The sequence below is a fragment of the Melanerpes formicivorus genome, unplaced genomic scaffold, assembly GCF_026170545.1.
Source record: "Melanerpes formicivorus ecotype bairdi unplaced genomic scaffold, bMelFor1.0.p_v2 SCAF_6, whole genome shotgun sequence".
NCBI lineage: Eukaryota > Metazoa > Chordata > Aves > Piciformes > Picidae > Melanerpes > Melanerpes formicivorus.
In genome coordinates this window covers 26,443,019-26,459,248 of record NW_027142358.1, presented here as the reverse complement: position 1 = coordinate 26,459,248, position 16,230 = coordinate 26,443,019, and the positions used below count along the sequence as shown (strand labels likewise).

The window sequence follows — 16,230 nt, the reverse complement described above, 5'->3', positions numbered from 1 at the left end:
GCTCTGGAGGGGAAAAATAGAAATAAATAATATAGTTTAAGGATTTTCTATGATGTTTCTTCTCTCTTGCTGTCCATCCTTCTCTATCCACTCTGTATTAGTGGGCACAGTGGTGGTGGATTGACTGTTGGACTTGATGATTCTAGAGGTCTTTTCCAACGGTAATGCTTCTGTGATCCCCATTTAGGGGCTGGACAAGATCACCTTCAAGGGTCCCTTCAAACATGATGCATTCTATGATTTGTAACAGTATGGTGCTTGGCATATCTTGGGGTTGGCAGTGCCTGGTAGCCCTCCAGAGCTCCTTATCCTCAAAAATGTGTGAACAGCAACAGCAGGCCTGCAGTGCAGCTGCAAACTCATGCCTCATCCAGCAGCCTCATCATTAGGAGAGATTGCTTTAGAAATATATTTGTGGAGCCAAATAAATTGCATTTATGGCAGGTCGGATGCTCAGCATTAGAAATTTAGATCCTTGCTAACAGAAGCATAGCAGAATCACATTGCTGAAAATCAAACCTCTTCTGAGCTTGAGAAAGGAATAGGCTGACATTATTTTAAATACACAATGGACACAGTTCAGGAAACAATTATCTTCCTTACTTGGACAATCAGAGACTGGTATTTACTCACGGAGCTGTTCCAAATCACAGTAATTAACTGTAAATTGGCTCTAGTGTTCTCCCTGGAAAACCCAGTTTTCCTGTCAGATTTCCAGCTGTCTCAACCTTTTCTGGGTTTGTTTAATTTATCTACAAACAGCATGGGTAGCTGGAGTCTTTTTCCCTCGACTTTGCATTTTGTGCAGTAGTGGTATTATCAAGGCTCTCATAACAGAGCTTTAGGAGTGACAGCAGCAGAGAATGCAAACAGTGTGTTACCAGGACACCTCTCCCTGTTTGTTCTAGTGGATGGGATTCCTGCAGCTCATTCCCATGAACAGAGGGGGTTTATGGGTGTTTTGGTATGTATCTGGCATCTTCCAAAAGTTTGTTCTAATTAACCCCTTGCATGGACCGTCGCAGTCTGCATTCACCAGCTGTATTTGCAGTCTCTTCCTATTTTTGTTCAAGGGATTGAATTCCTGCAGGGTCCACAGGGAAAACCTACATCATGGGGCACAGCATCTGCACCAAAGTCTTTTTCCAGAACTACCTAAGAAATTCAGAACTCAAGACAAATTACACTTCACCACATTAAAAGCATTTTGCTCTGAGCGAGTTGGTCTAGTTGAAGCTACCTCCACCCTGAAGTCGCACCAGGATAGGTTGGAGAAGGCCTTGAGCAACCTGGTCTAGTGAGAGGTGTCCTGCCCATTGTGGATGGGTTGGAACTAGATGATCTTTAAAGTCCTTTCCAACTCAAACCATTCTGTGATTCTAAGATATCCCTGCTTGTTGCAGGGAAGTTGGACTAGATGGCCTTTAAAGGTCCTTCCCACTCTATCTGTGATTCTTCTCTAATATGAGTGTTCTACAATTGTGTTCTCAGACTCATTTCCCATTGTTAGATATGTGAAGGCAACATCTGCTGGCAGTGACCTTTTTCTTTCATCTGGCACTACTGCAGATAAATCCCCAAAGTGTGAGCTAACAGTGTTAGGCTTCTTCCCCACAGGAAAAGTGTAGCAGCATCTTTTTCCAGTACAGTTTCCTAAGTTTCCCTGACAATTCTTGTTTTGCTTTTGTAGAACAACTGAGGACATATCTTGGTATGCAACCTGATCAAGGCATACTTGTGTTAGCAGGGGGGCTAGACCAGACGATCTCCAGAGGTCCATTCCAAACCCCACCATTCTATGATTCTGTGAACAGCACCAATTTAACTGCTGCATTTGCTGCTGAGGTTGGTTAAGAGTGTCTATGAACATGAACAGTTTGTGATAAGGGTGCCTGTTGACTTGCTCCATGAAACTCATTTCACAGCCTGATAGTCAATAGTATTAACTTCCAGTCATTCCCTGTGCTTGATTTGAGCCAGCGATGTCTGTTTGAAAGACTTCATCCTGTACCACCAGCTCCTTGAGACATCCAGGCATTCTCATTAAAACTGGTTTGGAATAAAAAGCCAGGTGGTGTGAAATCCCAGAGTAGTGTATTGAGGTCCTGAGAGAACTGAGCATCTTCCAGAATCAGGCCCACAGTTCTTCGTATACCTCTTTCATCAAATCATTATTGTGGTGATGAGTCCCTTGAGAATTTAGTGGGAAGATCTAGTGGAAAATGCCCATGCTTACTGCAGGGGGATTGTACTAAATGACCTTCAAATGTCCCTTCCAATCCAAAACATTTTATGATTCTGTAGTTTACTGCCCATGATTCAGTCTGAAATAATACAAGGAGAATATGACAGTTCAAAACTACTTCATGGCTTACCTTGCTGACAGCTTTATGAGTATTACAGACTGAAAGAAATTTAGGATAGGAATAGGGCAGGATAGGATAGGATAGGATAGGATAGGATAGGATAGGATAGGATAGGATAGGATAGGATAGGATAGGATAGGATAGGATAGGATAGGATGTTGTACATGTCCACCAACCTGTTGGAGTAGGGACTCTTGTTTTTCCATATCGTGATGAAGACTGCAGGCTGCAGGAGACATGAGATATGGTGTGGTCATGGAGCTTTGAGTAAGGACAGTCCCTGGAGTAGCCATTTCACTTGCAACAGCCCATGGAAGGAAAGACTGGTCTTGTTCTCAGGGTCTGTTCCTGGCTTTGTGACAGTTTCTAAGTGAATTGGACAAATCTTTCTGTATCAATTTCTCCATCTGTGAAATCCATTTAATAATTCTTACCTACCTCACACAGCTGTTGCATGGGGCTAAAGTTTAAGTGTCTGAAAAACATCTAACAAAAAGAAGTGCAAGCTGTTAGCTCACTGAAATCTCAGAGCATGAATATCCTCCCACGCCTGCTAGACAGGCACCTTGGGCATTTTTCCCGGTCTGGATAGGTAAGGACTGTGCCTTTTCCCCCAGATTAGGAGGGTTTGTTACAAGACACAAAATGAGTCATAAAGAATAGGTTCCATATTTCATCATCCTCTGAAGCCTTAGTGCTCAGCAGTAGTCAAAGAAGGGAAAAGGATCATAAGACATACTGAGACAGAAATAGAGGATAGAACAAAACCCCTCATTACCACTTTATAAATCCATAGTGCACTCACATCTTGATTTCTGCATGCAGTTCTTGTTTCGTGCTCCCCATTCCCATCTCAGAAAAGGAAATATTATATCTAGAAAAGGTACACAGAAGGGCAAAACTTATGATCAAAGGTATGGAACAGCTTTTATTCAAGGGGAGAAAATAGACTAGGATTTGTCCCATTTGAAAGGAGATGGTGGAGAAAAGAGGTATAATGAAATGAGGCTACGTGTCATGCTGAAGAGGGGACAATTACTGCACATTTTTCATAAACCCCCAGATTAGGAGACATCGCATAACCCTTTGGAGCACAGGCAGATACTTTATATTCACCACATAATGAAGCTGTGGAAATCCAGTGTCACAGGTGGGTGTCAATATAAAAATTTCTCAGTAGGTTCAAAAAAGATGAGACAATTTGGGAAGGGAAGCTGGGGGAGCCTCTCCAGGGCTGTCAAACTCAAAGATGTCCCTGACACTCATCCTGTCAGATCTGGGGGTACCAACTTGCATGTGCTTATGTTCTTTTGTCTTACACTTAAGTATCTGCTGTTAGCCAAAAACAAAGCACTGAGTTGGAGCGACTTTGCTGTGACCTACTGCAACTATCAAGTTCTTAGAGTGCAGCCACAAAATTGAGTATTTGAGATTGTAAATATGACATGATTGCTCTGTGATGAGCTACAGGAAGAAATGTGGAATTTGCAGACTATGAGAGGTTTGACTAGTTTACAGTTTTCAGCAGATAGGGAGGGTGAGATATAATAAGTGAGGTGGAGACTCAAAGCTCTTATACACAGACACTCATGTATTCCATCTATGTTACATTCTCCCCAACATAATATTCAAGTGCCTTGCCTCATGTAGGATTACAGTGGCACGAATAGTTGGATTGACACTGATAGCTGCCCAAAATGCAGGTTAGAGGAGAATGTAATCATGCCATAATCTGTATCCTGCTGGGTCCTCTGGAGGAGGAAGAACTGAATGGCACAGAGGAGATGGTAAATGCTGAACGCACGAAATGGGAACAATGGGCAATCAGGATTTCCGTCCTTTCCATCCGGATAAGAAAGTCAATTAGACTGCCAGAGCTTGTGGGAAGGTGAGGGTACGACAAAGTCAAGTCGTTTCCTTCCTGCCCTCAGGAAATAGCCCTCTGTTTATCTAGCTCGAAGGCTTTTCAAGGTGTAGTAATTAATTTCGGCCTGTGGCCACCACCACACACATCTTCTGTGATAAATTCATATAGACCTGAATGGCTTTTTTTTCCCCTTTTACTTTTTCTGCAAATGCAGAACCAAGCAAATAGACACAAAAAATGTGGCCTGAAAAAGAGCATAATCTCCATGGTCCAGGGGCTGGCAGAGAATGATGGCACAGGGACATGCCGTTCCAAAGGAGCCTGCATGTGACCCCTCTGGTAGGGGGAGCCTGAGAGCTGCTCTCAGAAATGTCTGTTAGTTTAAGGAATGGAATGGAATGGAATGGAATGGAATGGAATGGAATGGAATGGAATGGAATGGAATGGAATGGAATGGAATGGAATGGAATGGAATGGAATGGAATGGAATGGAATAGACCAGACCAGACCAGACCAGATTGGAAGGGACCTTCAAGATCATGTCCAACCCATCATCCAACACCACCTAATCAACTAAACCATGCAACCAAGCACCCTATCAGGTCTCCTCCTAAACACCTCTAACAATGGTGACTTCACCTCCTCCCCGGGCAGCACATTCCAATGGGCAATCACTCTCTCTATGTAGAATTTCTTCCTAACATCCAGTTTGAATCTCCCCTGGCGCACCTTGAGACTGTGTCCTCTTGTTCTCTTGGTGGTTACCTGGGAGATGAGGATGAGACCAGCCTTTTTTCCTTCAGAAACACCAAAATGTTGTTGAAAACCCCAAGTTGCCCTTGGATTTATCCAACTACTAGATAATAAGCCCATTGACACATTCAGAAACTATTCACTCATTGTCCAACTCCATCAGTGACTGAAAGATGCTGTGTCCACAGCGACAGTAATGGGGATGAGGCCCCAGAACTGAACACTCATTTTTAATGGGATTACACAGTTATGCTACATGAGTCTGCCAGCACAAGAGCCATCTATTTTTCAGCTGGTCTGGCTGAACCCACTGCATCCCAGGCAGTCATCTGAAGAGAGGTTTTAAATACGACACTCCAGACATCAACTATTTAAAAAAGAAATGGAAGTAGGAAACCAATGAGAAGGGGGAAAAAATTAAAAAAGAAATTCCTCCTGACCCCTCAAGCATGACTTCCCCACAGTAGGGGTGAATTCATCCAAAAAAATGGAGTTAGGAGAAAATCCCAGTTGAGAAGCATTGGTTTGGAGGTATGTTTTTCCTCAATACTTTCTGAAGAGCTTTTAGTTCATATAAACATCTCGCATGGTTTGTAAGTTATCTGACCGTGAAACTACTGGAGGTTTTTTGAGCTTAATGTTAGAAAATATTCAGCTTCTGAGGTTTCACATCTCCTATAATCTGTCTGTTCAAGTGGTAAATGGCTCCTGGATAGCGATCACCTCTGTGATTTGAGATGACCACTATCGCCATTCTTTCACAACTGCGTGCACACTGTCTCTGGGTGCACAGTAATCCCTCAGGCATCACTGCTACCGCTGGGACAAGTGTTACAGATGATCTGTACCAAGCTATCTGAGCCTGCACCTTCTCCATCAAGTCTGTATCTGATAGCACTTAATTTATCAGCAAAGAAAGAAACAAACAAAAATCCCTAAAACTAAAATTATGTATTTTGAGACTCAGAAAAAAAGCATCCCATGAACCTTAATGTGATGTTCAGGTTTGACTCAAGCCTTCTTAAAACATATTTCTCTGCACAGTGCTATAAAATATGCTCCCTAAATTGGCACTGATGCCAACGTCTCTTTCCTCCTTCATTTTTCTCTGCTTCCCTTGGTCTGTCTTGTCACCCTCCCAGTTAAGCTCACACATGACACTTTTTCTGATTACACAATTACTGGTTCTTGCAGCCCAAATGCTAGACATGAAATTGCATTATCACTTTCAATTCAAGTAACTCCCTGTTTAAATTCCAGGCATCAAAGTTGCAGACTGTATGCATTTGCTCTGGACAAATCTGTCTTGCACTGAGGAAGCATTAAGTGTGTGCTGCAGCACTCTCTGGCTATGACTATATTTTAGACAGTGTGCTACAGAATATATTTTCAGGTTAATGAAAGGCATTGGCTGGAATAAAATGTATTTGACTAATGATGTGTCTGCATGAGAACACCTCTACTGCTACTGCAGTATGTAAAACTGATAATGCTACTGCTTTAACCTCCTTTTGAGATCTTGCCCCTTGTTGATTTGGGTCAGACTTGTTATTTTGATGGAATCCTGATGTGCAGCATAGTAGGATAAGGGTATTACTTGGGTCTTGTCTAATGCTTTTCATCAATACATAATTATTAAGTGTAGTTACTAAAAATTACCTCATTTTAAAGGTAGGCAACTGATACAGAAAGAGGTGAGCTGTCTGTCCAAGACTGCCCAGGGGCAGTGCTGGAGACAGGAGTACTTCTGCCTCCCACTCTTTGTATCTGCCAGTTATTTAAAGTTAAAAAATTGCCAAAACATTTGGAAAACATCTACAGATCATCATTAGAAAAACAGTTGATAGGTCATCTTGTTTATTTATCCCAACAGGATTCATCTGCAATTTATTAGAGCAGAAAAAAAGTGACGTTTCCCTTCGCTACTTTATTTTTCTTCCTCTTTTGTTTGTTTACCTGCTTCTTCCCTGTAAAATTTTTAGACAAAGTCCTGAGAATGTAGAATGCATAAGAAAAAAAAAATGAATAAAAATGCCCTACCACCTTCTAGATCACCTTCGGGTATGCTGTGTGTTGAAAAAACCCTGCAGTGAGCAATTGCTGAATATCCATCAGGAGAACAGCACTTCAGGGCCACGGGGCTCCAATTCTGTTATCTATTCACCTAGAACTCTACTGGAAATTGGTGGCACAGCTGTGGGATCAGATTCTTTACTTTAGGAGCTGTAGCATTAATTACAAAATGAAGGTCCCTTAGGTTTTTCAGCGGCACATGAGCCTTGTGTTGTATCTGTGGGTAGAGACAGAGTTAATGTGGATATGTGGTATGTAAGCATGACAGCCCTCTGCAGTCTAATTAATTTCTTACAAACTGGAAACATCTACATTCCTCTTCCAGTGGTAATAGAGCTTTTTATTATTATTGTTTAGAAAGGAGTATAAGTTGGAGCTTCATTAAAACCAAATGTTTAATTGCACTCATGAATATCAGATTTATTGATTTACTTAACTTTCCTTGTGTAGTACAGCAGGATAATATAGAACAGTTTCATATAGTGCTGTCCCAGCCAAGTTTTGCTCCAGCATCACAATTTCTCAGACAAGTATGCGTTGATGGTTTATGTTGGCAGGGCCTTTGCTTCTGCTGACAAGTTGGAAAAGCAAAATCCCATTTATATTTTGAGATTTCCTAAAGCCTGATGATTTATGGGATATGACTGGCCTTGTGTTAGGTTTTGTTTTGTTTCTCTGTGAAGAAAAAAAAAATCACATTTGACTTCATGGCAATTTAAATAGTGGAATAATTCCATACATTTTTTTTTCCCTAATTAACAGATTCCTGGCAAGTGAAGCAGCAATTAATAATTAATAAATTTTGTAAATTAAGTTTTAATCTCTTTGTCTTTGAAATGGAATTCTGCCATCACAGGCCATCTCGTATACACGTTCCCTGTGTGTCTATATGGCATGTAATGGGTGCAGTAGGCAAACACCAATGAGTTTTTCATGATTAGAGATGATTAGCAGTGACACAGAGGTGGTTTGTTTGGTGCACCCATGAGGAGGGCTCAAACCCTTTTGAGAAGTAAAGTAAAATGTGAACCCAGGCTCAAGACAGAATCACAGAATGTCAGGGGCTGGAAGGGACCTCTAGAGATCATCCAGTCCAACCCCCCTGCCAAAGCAGGGTCACCTATACCAGGTCACACAGGAACTCATACAGGTGGGTCTTGACTCTCTCCAGAGAGGGAAACTCCACAACACCCCTGGGCAGTTAAACCAATAGCTCTAAAACAAAAAAAAAAACAGAGTCTGAACTGGTCACTGGCACACCTCCACATAGAACAGCCTTAGCTGGATGTGGTGACGTCACTAATCTACAACATAGCTCATTGCTTTCAAGTTGTGAACACAGAACCTACACTGAAGTGAATTCCACTTCAAAATAATGCTAGAATGGACAGAAAAACAGGACCTGGGAAACCAGGTCTTTCCAGATTGAAGGATGAGCAGGAAGATGACACTGATGGTGCTTCCAGTTGTCTTGGAGCCTGTGAACTGATATCTGGACATGCTGTATGGTATAGACATTTTTTTTTCCTCCTTCTCTGCTACCAGTGGTGAGATAGTCCAATAGCTTTAGATAGGCTTGAATTGTCTCTTGTATTTCATACCTGATGTATTTGCAAGATCTTTTTGACTTCTCAGCATCAGTATGGTTTGGGACTAAGGAAAACATAGCTACAATGAATTAGATACCTGGAGACTGAGAAAAAAAAGTGTGTTTTATATTGCATTTTCCCCAAATATTTATAAAATTGAGAATTGTTAGTCTTTTGTCTTGTGGAAGTAATAGTAGAAATACCACAGGTTTCAGTAGAACTTATCATAGTATCATTCAGGGTTGGAAGGGACCACAAGGATCATCTAGTTCCAACCCCCCTGCCATGGTCTTAAATAGGTAATTCTTGGATACTCATAGAGTCTCTGACATCCTTTTGAGGTTCCTTGCATAATTTTGTAGTCCAGCATATATATTTACAACATTGGAAAGCATTGTATTATTCAGCATTAATACCTCCTGAAAAATGGAAAAGTTGCCCATCTTGCTCTTCAGGGAACACAGGTTGGCTCGGGAGTGCGGGAGGAAAATGTTCAAGGGGAAAACACAGAAATAGTGTAGGAGTAACAGAGGGCCCTTTTAAAACACCTGTCAGAACCAGGAGGAAAAAGTAGTTATGGATTTGTTTTATTTGCATCAAATTCTTAGTCCTGAATGACTGGTAGGTGTTGTTCATCCAATCCTGCCACACCAAAAAAAAGAAAGAAATTGTAGCTTTTAACGAGTTACATTTTTAAGGTGCTATGCTTGGCTCTGATAGATGGGGGGAAAATGCAATTGTAGGAAAAGAAAATTAGTCAAAACCAGAGAACTTGCCAAGAAAATCCATATTTTATGGTCATTACCTTATTACAGATGGTCAGAAGCCAAGTGCTGATATCCTGTAGGCAGCACTCAAAGGATAAGTGCATTAAATGAAAAGTACATTTTCCTTTATGTCAAAACTGCAGATGATATTTTACAGTGGTATTGCTTCATATGCAAAGATGGGATTGTTCTTACAGGCTCATGCTGTCACTAGGGAGGAGTGTCTTGGTGGCAAGTTGAATAGGCTGCTCTGGCTCTGTCATGCTTAGTAGAAAACAAAACTAATCTCTCTGGTATCTGTTCATTTTCCCCTATGGAATCACAGAATCATTTTGATTGGAAGAGAACTTTAAGATCAAATCCATTTGTTAGCCCAGCACTGCCAGGTCACCACTAAACCATGTCCCTCATCACCACATCTACGTAGTCTTTTAATCCCTTTGGGGACAGGGACTCCACTCCTTTTCTGGGCAGCCTGGTGACCGATTCAGATACACAGATTGCACTGGGTTGGAAGGGGCCCTCAAAGGTCATCTTGTCTGACCCCCCTGCAATCAGCAGGGACACTTCCAACTGTATCAGGCAGCCCAAGGCTCCATCATGTCTGATCTTGAATGCCTTTAGGCATGGGGCCTCAACACGTCCCTCCAGAACATATATGTCTCTCTTGCGCTGGGGGCCCCAGAGCTGAACACAGTACTCCAGGCCAGGTCTCACCAGAGCAGAGGAGCAGAATCACCTCTCTTGATCTGCTGGCCATACCTCTTTTGATGCAGCCCAGGATGTGGGCTGCAAGTGCCCATTGTTGGCTCATGTCCAGCTTCTCATCCACCAGCACCCCCAAGTCCTTTTCTGCAAGATTGCTCTCAGTTTCATCATCCTCCAGGATGGTCCAGAGCTTCACAACCTTTTGGGAAAGAAATTAATTCTAATATCCAATCTAAACCTCTCCTGGCACATCTTCAGTCCATTTCCTCTTATCTTATCTCTTGGGAGTAGAGAACAGCCCCCACCTTGCTACAACCTCTTTTCAGGGAGTGGTAGAGTGTGAGAAGATCTCCCCTGAGCCATTTCTCCAGGCTAAACAGACTCAGTTCCTTCAGCTGTTTCTCTGAAGACTTCACCATCTTTGTTTCCCTTCTCTGACCATGCTCCAGCACCTCAAAGACCTTGTTGTAGTAAGGGGCCCAAAATTGAACCCAGTACTTGACATGTGGCCTCATCAGTGCCAAATACAGGAGGATGATCAACTCCTGCTGGTCACACTGTTGGTGATAGAGGACAAGATGCTGTCAGCCTTCTTGGCTACCTGGGCACACACTGACTCATTTTCAGATGACTGTTGACTAATTTCCCTGGTCATTTTCCATACCCTCTGCAGTTAAAGAGATTGAGGGGGTAAAGAAATGGGTATTTAGTTATTTTAGGCAGTACCTGGCTACACAAGAGGTACATTGGACACCTGGTACTGATGTGACTTTTTTTCTAGCTATTTCATGCTTGAACTCGAAGATCTGAAAGGTCTTTTCCAACCAAAACAATTCTATGATTGTGTGTTTTGACTATGAACTCTTGACAAGATGCTGGCTTTTAAAAAAGAAGAAAAAAAGAGAGAGTTTTACCCAATAAAAGGATACCACTCAGTCTCTGGTGTAAATAATTAGAGAAAATGGTTGAGGTCTGTATTTTAAGTTAATGTTCTAAGCAGGATAAAGGTTTTCAGTTGTCAGCAAAGGGACATGGTCAGGCTGTCCCATTTCAACCAGTGGCTAGTGGACTTCTGCCTCTGTTGCTGATTCCAGCTGCCTCCAAAATTCAATGATTAATTACACAAGGGCAAGACAACAGACCTCATTTGATTGTGCTGATTACAGAGTTGCTGATTATTAGAGTAAAGGGAATATGTTGTCCTAGTTTCCTAAATTCTTCAAGGAATAAGGCAGATCTGAAAATAATGTAGAACTGTAGGGTGCAAGGTTACTCAAATCACGGGGTGACCTGCTTGGAGGTCTCTCATGTGTCACGCATGCTACAGTGTATCCTGGCTGGAGCTACAAGGGTTGCTGTGATACATCAGTCCTGCTTTTCCTGCTTTGATCCATCGTACACAGCTTCTCTGTATCATGGTTAAATAATAGATCCTACTGATTTGCCAAGGGTAAGAAAGAAGCCACAGAGGAGTTATCACCCCTGATTCTTGGTTCAGATCAGTGAAGCAGGTTCCTTGTGAATACTGCTCCACAATCTTTAATATCACAGTTTTCCTGTCTTTTTCTCCTTCCTTGGACTTCTAGTTGTTCTAGCTAAAAGTAAAATGGTTATTTGCTGGTTTGGCTGCAGTGATGCTAATGATGTTTCATAGCTAAACAGTGCAGTCAACTTGGAATGAAAATTTCAGTTAATTGGTCAGGAGGCCAAAGACTTTGAGCTTCTTCATCTTAGCTTGCTAAAACTGAGTAGCTAGGGCAGCTTTTCCTTGACATTCTGCTTTTTATGTTTAAATATGTATTTATGGTGTCATTAACCTGACTCTGGGTCCTTCCTTCTTTTGATTTTAGGTTTTTTCCTTCCCCCCCTCCCCTTTTTTTCCCCCCTTCTTTTCATTTTTTCTCCTTATTTCCCATTTTTCCTCCTTTTTTCCCATTTTTCCCTTTTTTCCCATTTTTCCCTTTTTTCCTTTTGTTCCTTTTCCTCCCTTTCCTCCTTTCTTCCTTTTTTCTCTTTTTTTTATTTTTCCTTTACCCCCTCTTCTTTTCTTTTTTTCACTTTTTCCCTTCCTCAGCCCCCCTTTTTTTCCTCTCTCCCCTGCATTTTGTTTTTCCCCCTATTTTTTTTTAAGCTTTCTGCAGATTTGTACAGAGACACCTATTGGTCTCACATTGGTTGTAGTATCTTACCTTTGTTGCAGTGCAGACAGGAATAAAAAGAGCAGACATGAAGAAAAGACACCCCAATAAAATACAGCCAGCTTTGGGCTGGAAGATATTGCTGTTTAATAGCATGTGCAGACACTACAGAGCAGATTAGAGGAGGAACTGAGGACAAATGCCTTGGCCAATTAGAAGTTCCATGGAATTCTGTATGGGTAAATTATAATTATTGCTGCTGAATCATTTCCAGGGCTTAGGGATTAATGCCTTGATGATTTAAAGACAAGGAAGGAATTAGTAATGCAGAACACTACTCAGTGTAGTGTCTCATTGATGAATGTTTACAACAGCCCATAAGTAAATGCTTCTCTCTCATTTAGAAGAGAGAAACAGATTCTAAAGGGTGCCTTTCTTTGGTCACACGGTGACCCAGCAGAACCTGATAGCCAGCTGCATTTAGAAATTACCTAGCATCCTTCTGTGTGGTTGGCAGTGCTCAGGATGCAAGTTGGAAGTTAGGCAGGGAGTATGAAATTCCTTTCTCTTAAAGTAATTTCTATCTGAGCCCTTTCCACAAACCTCTTTCATGTCTTCTTTTGCTGTGCCAGTCCTGAAGTACATAAAGAGAAGTCTTATTCTGTGCTCTTGCAGATGCAGTTATAATGACTAATTCACACAGAATCACAGAATAATAGGCGTTGGAAGGGACCTCTGATGATCATTGAGTGGGACTGTCCTGCTTGATGCCAGATAGTTCCAGATAATCCAGCACATGCAGGCCATGGACATCTGTGTCACACTGTCTGAATTTCCCATGCTGAGCTGAAAGGGCAGCCTTAAACCAGCAGCTTCAGAAGGAGGAATTGGAAAGATTATTGTTTTGGATTGGAAGAGACCTTTAAATGTCATCTAGTCCAACCCCTCTGCAGTGAGTGGGGACATCTGCAACTAGATCAAGTGTTTCAGAGCCCCAAACAACCTGAGCTAGAATGGTTCCAGGGATGGGGCATCTACCACCTCTTTAGGCAACCTGAGCCTGTGTCTTACCACCCTCAGAGCAAACAATTTCTTCCTTCTCCCTAGTCTGAATCTCCCTCTTTTAGTTTCAAACCATCACCTCTTGTTCTGTTAAAATCTGCTAAAATGTCTATCCCCATCTTTAGGACTGACCCTTTTAAATACTGAAAGGCTGCAATGACCGCTCCCTGGAGCCTTCTCCAGGCTGAACAGTCCCAACTCTTTCAGCCTGTCCTCACAGCAGAGGTGTTCCAGCCCTCCCATCATTGCTGTGCCCTCCTCTGGCCCTGCTCTGTCTCTTCTGTGATGACGACTCTAGAGCTGGCTCCAGCACTGCAGGTGGAGTCTCAGCAGAGCAGAGAGGCAGAATCACCTCCATCCACCTACTGGCCACAACATATTGAACCTCTTTTCAACTTCATTTTACTTTAGCACCTCAGAGTGATTTGCCATGTCCCAGGACAGGAACACAAGTATGTTTTTTATTTGGTGAATTCTCTGCTGTATAAAGGAATTTCAGTTAGAAAGCAGTACTTGAAGCCCAGAATTAACTGTGTCCCCTAGGTTACTCAAAAAAAAATGTGGAGGAAGGTGGTGTATCTCTTCCTGAACCTCTTTGCCCTCTTTGCTGTAAGTTTCACTGATGGAAAATCTCTGAGAAAATCTCAGAAAGCAGGTGGTATTGCTGTAAAAAATAGCATTTTGGGTAGTAGAATGAGTTAAACAGGGATCCACTTGTTAATATATCTGAGTTTCACTCTTCTGCCCCACTGTGCAATATTTAATAATCCATTTTGATGCTGCAAAGCCTCTTTCATCTGACAGAACTGATGCTTGCATCAGCATTTGGTTTAAAAGGTGTCATGCATACCTCAGATTATAATGAATACTTTCACTCTGTAACTTTTCTTACAAAAGCGTTTCACCATGCTTTTGTTCATTGCTTTTTGCCACGAGTCCTCAGAAGCAGACGCATCGTGACTCCACTCAGCAGTGGCAATGCATCACTGAGAGAGTGGAAGACACATAAAACACAGCTATAATTTTGCTCTACAGAACAACACTTTAGAAGAGAAAATTTTTCTTTGAGCCATTGCTTCCTTTAAAGTATAGTGTGTTGCAATGACAAATAGACAGCTTTGATGTTTCCTGTTCCATCTGACCTTGGCTTTGTAAACCAGAGTTTTGCTTCTTCGTATTTCGTCGTTATTGAAAACCACACAACTTGCTCTGTTCTCTCTGTAACAGGGGAATTATTGTATTTGAAAACAAAAGCTACATCCTGGAACCATTAGAAGGTGCTACAAGTGAACACAAGATCTACCGAGCAGAGAATTTGAAAATAGCCCCGGGATCTTGTGGCCACCAGCTCGACATCTCTGCCATGGGAGCTGATGGCAATGACACACCACACCATCCTCAAGCTAGCAGGGTAGGTGGATGATGCACTTTGATGTTTCTGGATTGCTGAGTACATCTCTGGTGGCTCTTACGTCTTACTGCCTCGGTTACAAAGAGCGTCTACTGAGTAAAATATTAAACCACGCAGTCAGCTTCTTTTGACATCATGTTGTTAAGTGCCTGCTTAAAATTAAGCATGTACTTAGGTGATTTGCTAAAGCTTTAGAACTTTTTCTTGATCCTACTTGTATAACTTGCTCTTTATTTTCTTATTGGTAATGAGAAGACACATAAAAGTGTAGGGGTTCGTATTACAGTAATATATTTTGGTTCATGTATGATTCTAGACAGAATTTAAGACCCCAGAAGAACACTGAACAATGTCTGGAAAAATTGTTGCCCACCCAAGGTGAAGAAGAACATGATAGCTGTGATGCTTGGTTAATATTAGGGTTTGAACTTTTACCTTTACTTTCAGTAGGGAAGTATCTTATGCAGACAAAACAAATTCTCACCATATCATTTTACAGATGTATTAGTCTGTAGGAAGAAATGTACTTAATGTGAAATACATCTACCTAATGGAAATGGTAGAAAATTAAATGAGCTAAAGATCATGTAGAGGAAAGCCTGTAATAAGTATATTGGAAGAGGACTGTAGAAAAGACTGCTTCAGCTGCTCGGAAATTACACAATGACACAAATCTGCCCTCAGCATTTATTAAATATCTCATATTGGGATTTATACTTGCATGTACTACTAAGACTTTGCATCAGGTTAATTGTTAAGGAAGGCAACATAAATGACATTCCTAGATACTATTTATGTAATGACATTAGGTTATTTCACATTAAATATTACATCTAATGTGTTAGCCTTTGTCTTACATCTAATGCATTTAACTTTGTTTCAGGGAAGGTTCTTCTCCCCCTCTATTCTGCCCTAGTGAGGCCACATCTGGAGTATTGGGGTACAGTTAAGGTCTCCCCAGTTCAAGAGGGACAGGCAAATACTGGAGAGAATCCAATGGGGGCTATAATGATGCTGAGGGAACTGGAGCATCTCTGTGAGGAGGCAAGGATGAGAGACTTGGAGAAGAGCAGACTGAGGGGATCTTCTTAATATTTAAAGGGCAAGTGTCAACAGGATGAGGCTAAACCTTTTCTTAGTGATGACTGGTGACAGGACTAAGGGAAATGATTGCAAATGGGAACCCAGGAGGTTCCACCTCAACATAAGTAAAAAAGTGATTTGGTGTGAGGGTTCTGGAGCCCTCGAGCAGGCTGCCCAGAGAGGGTGTGGAGTCTCCTTCTCTGGAGACATTCCAAACCCACCTGGACATTGTTATCCTGGGCATTTGCTGGGAGTAATCCTGCTTTAACAGGGAAGTTGGCCTAGCTGATCTCCAGAGGTCCCTTCCAAACCATACCATTCTGTCATTTTGTATATATCATTGTATGGGTTAAGTGTACTTCTGAAAATATGTGTGGGTTGAAAACATTGGAAAAGTACTTTTCACAACCTTA

General features: G+C 41.7%; 1 protein-coding gene across 3 annotated transcripts in view; it reads left to right on the top strand.

Moving 5' to 3' along the window:
- ADAM12 (ADAM metallopeptidase domain 12) overlaps window positions 1-16,230 on the top strand; it is a 237,631-nt gene that overhangs the window by 137,675 nt on the left and 83,726 nt on the right. For all 3 annotated transcript variants that reach the window (XM_068140201.1, XM_068140203.1, XM_068140202.1), the window contains exon 6: window positions 14,551-14,734. In XM_068140201.1, coding sequence (XP_067996302.1) covers window positions 14,551-14,734 — 184 coding nt within the window. The remainder of the gene's footprint in view (window positions 1-14,550; window positions 14,735-16,230) is intronic.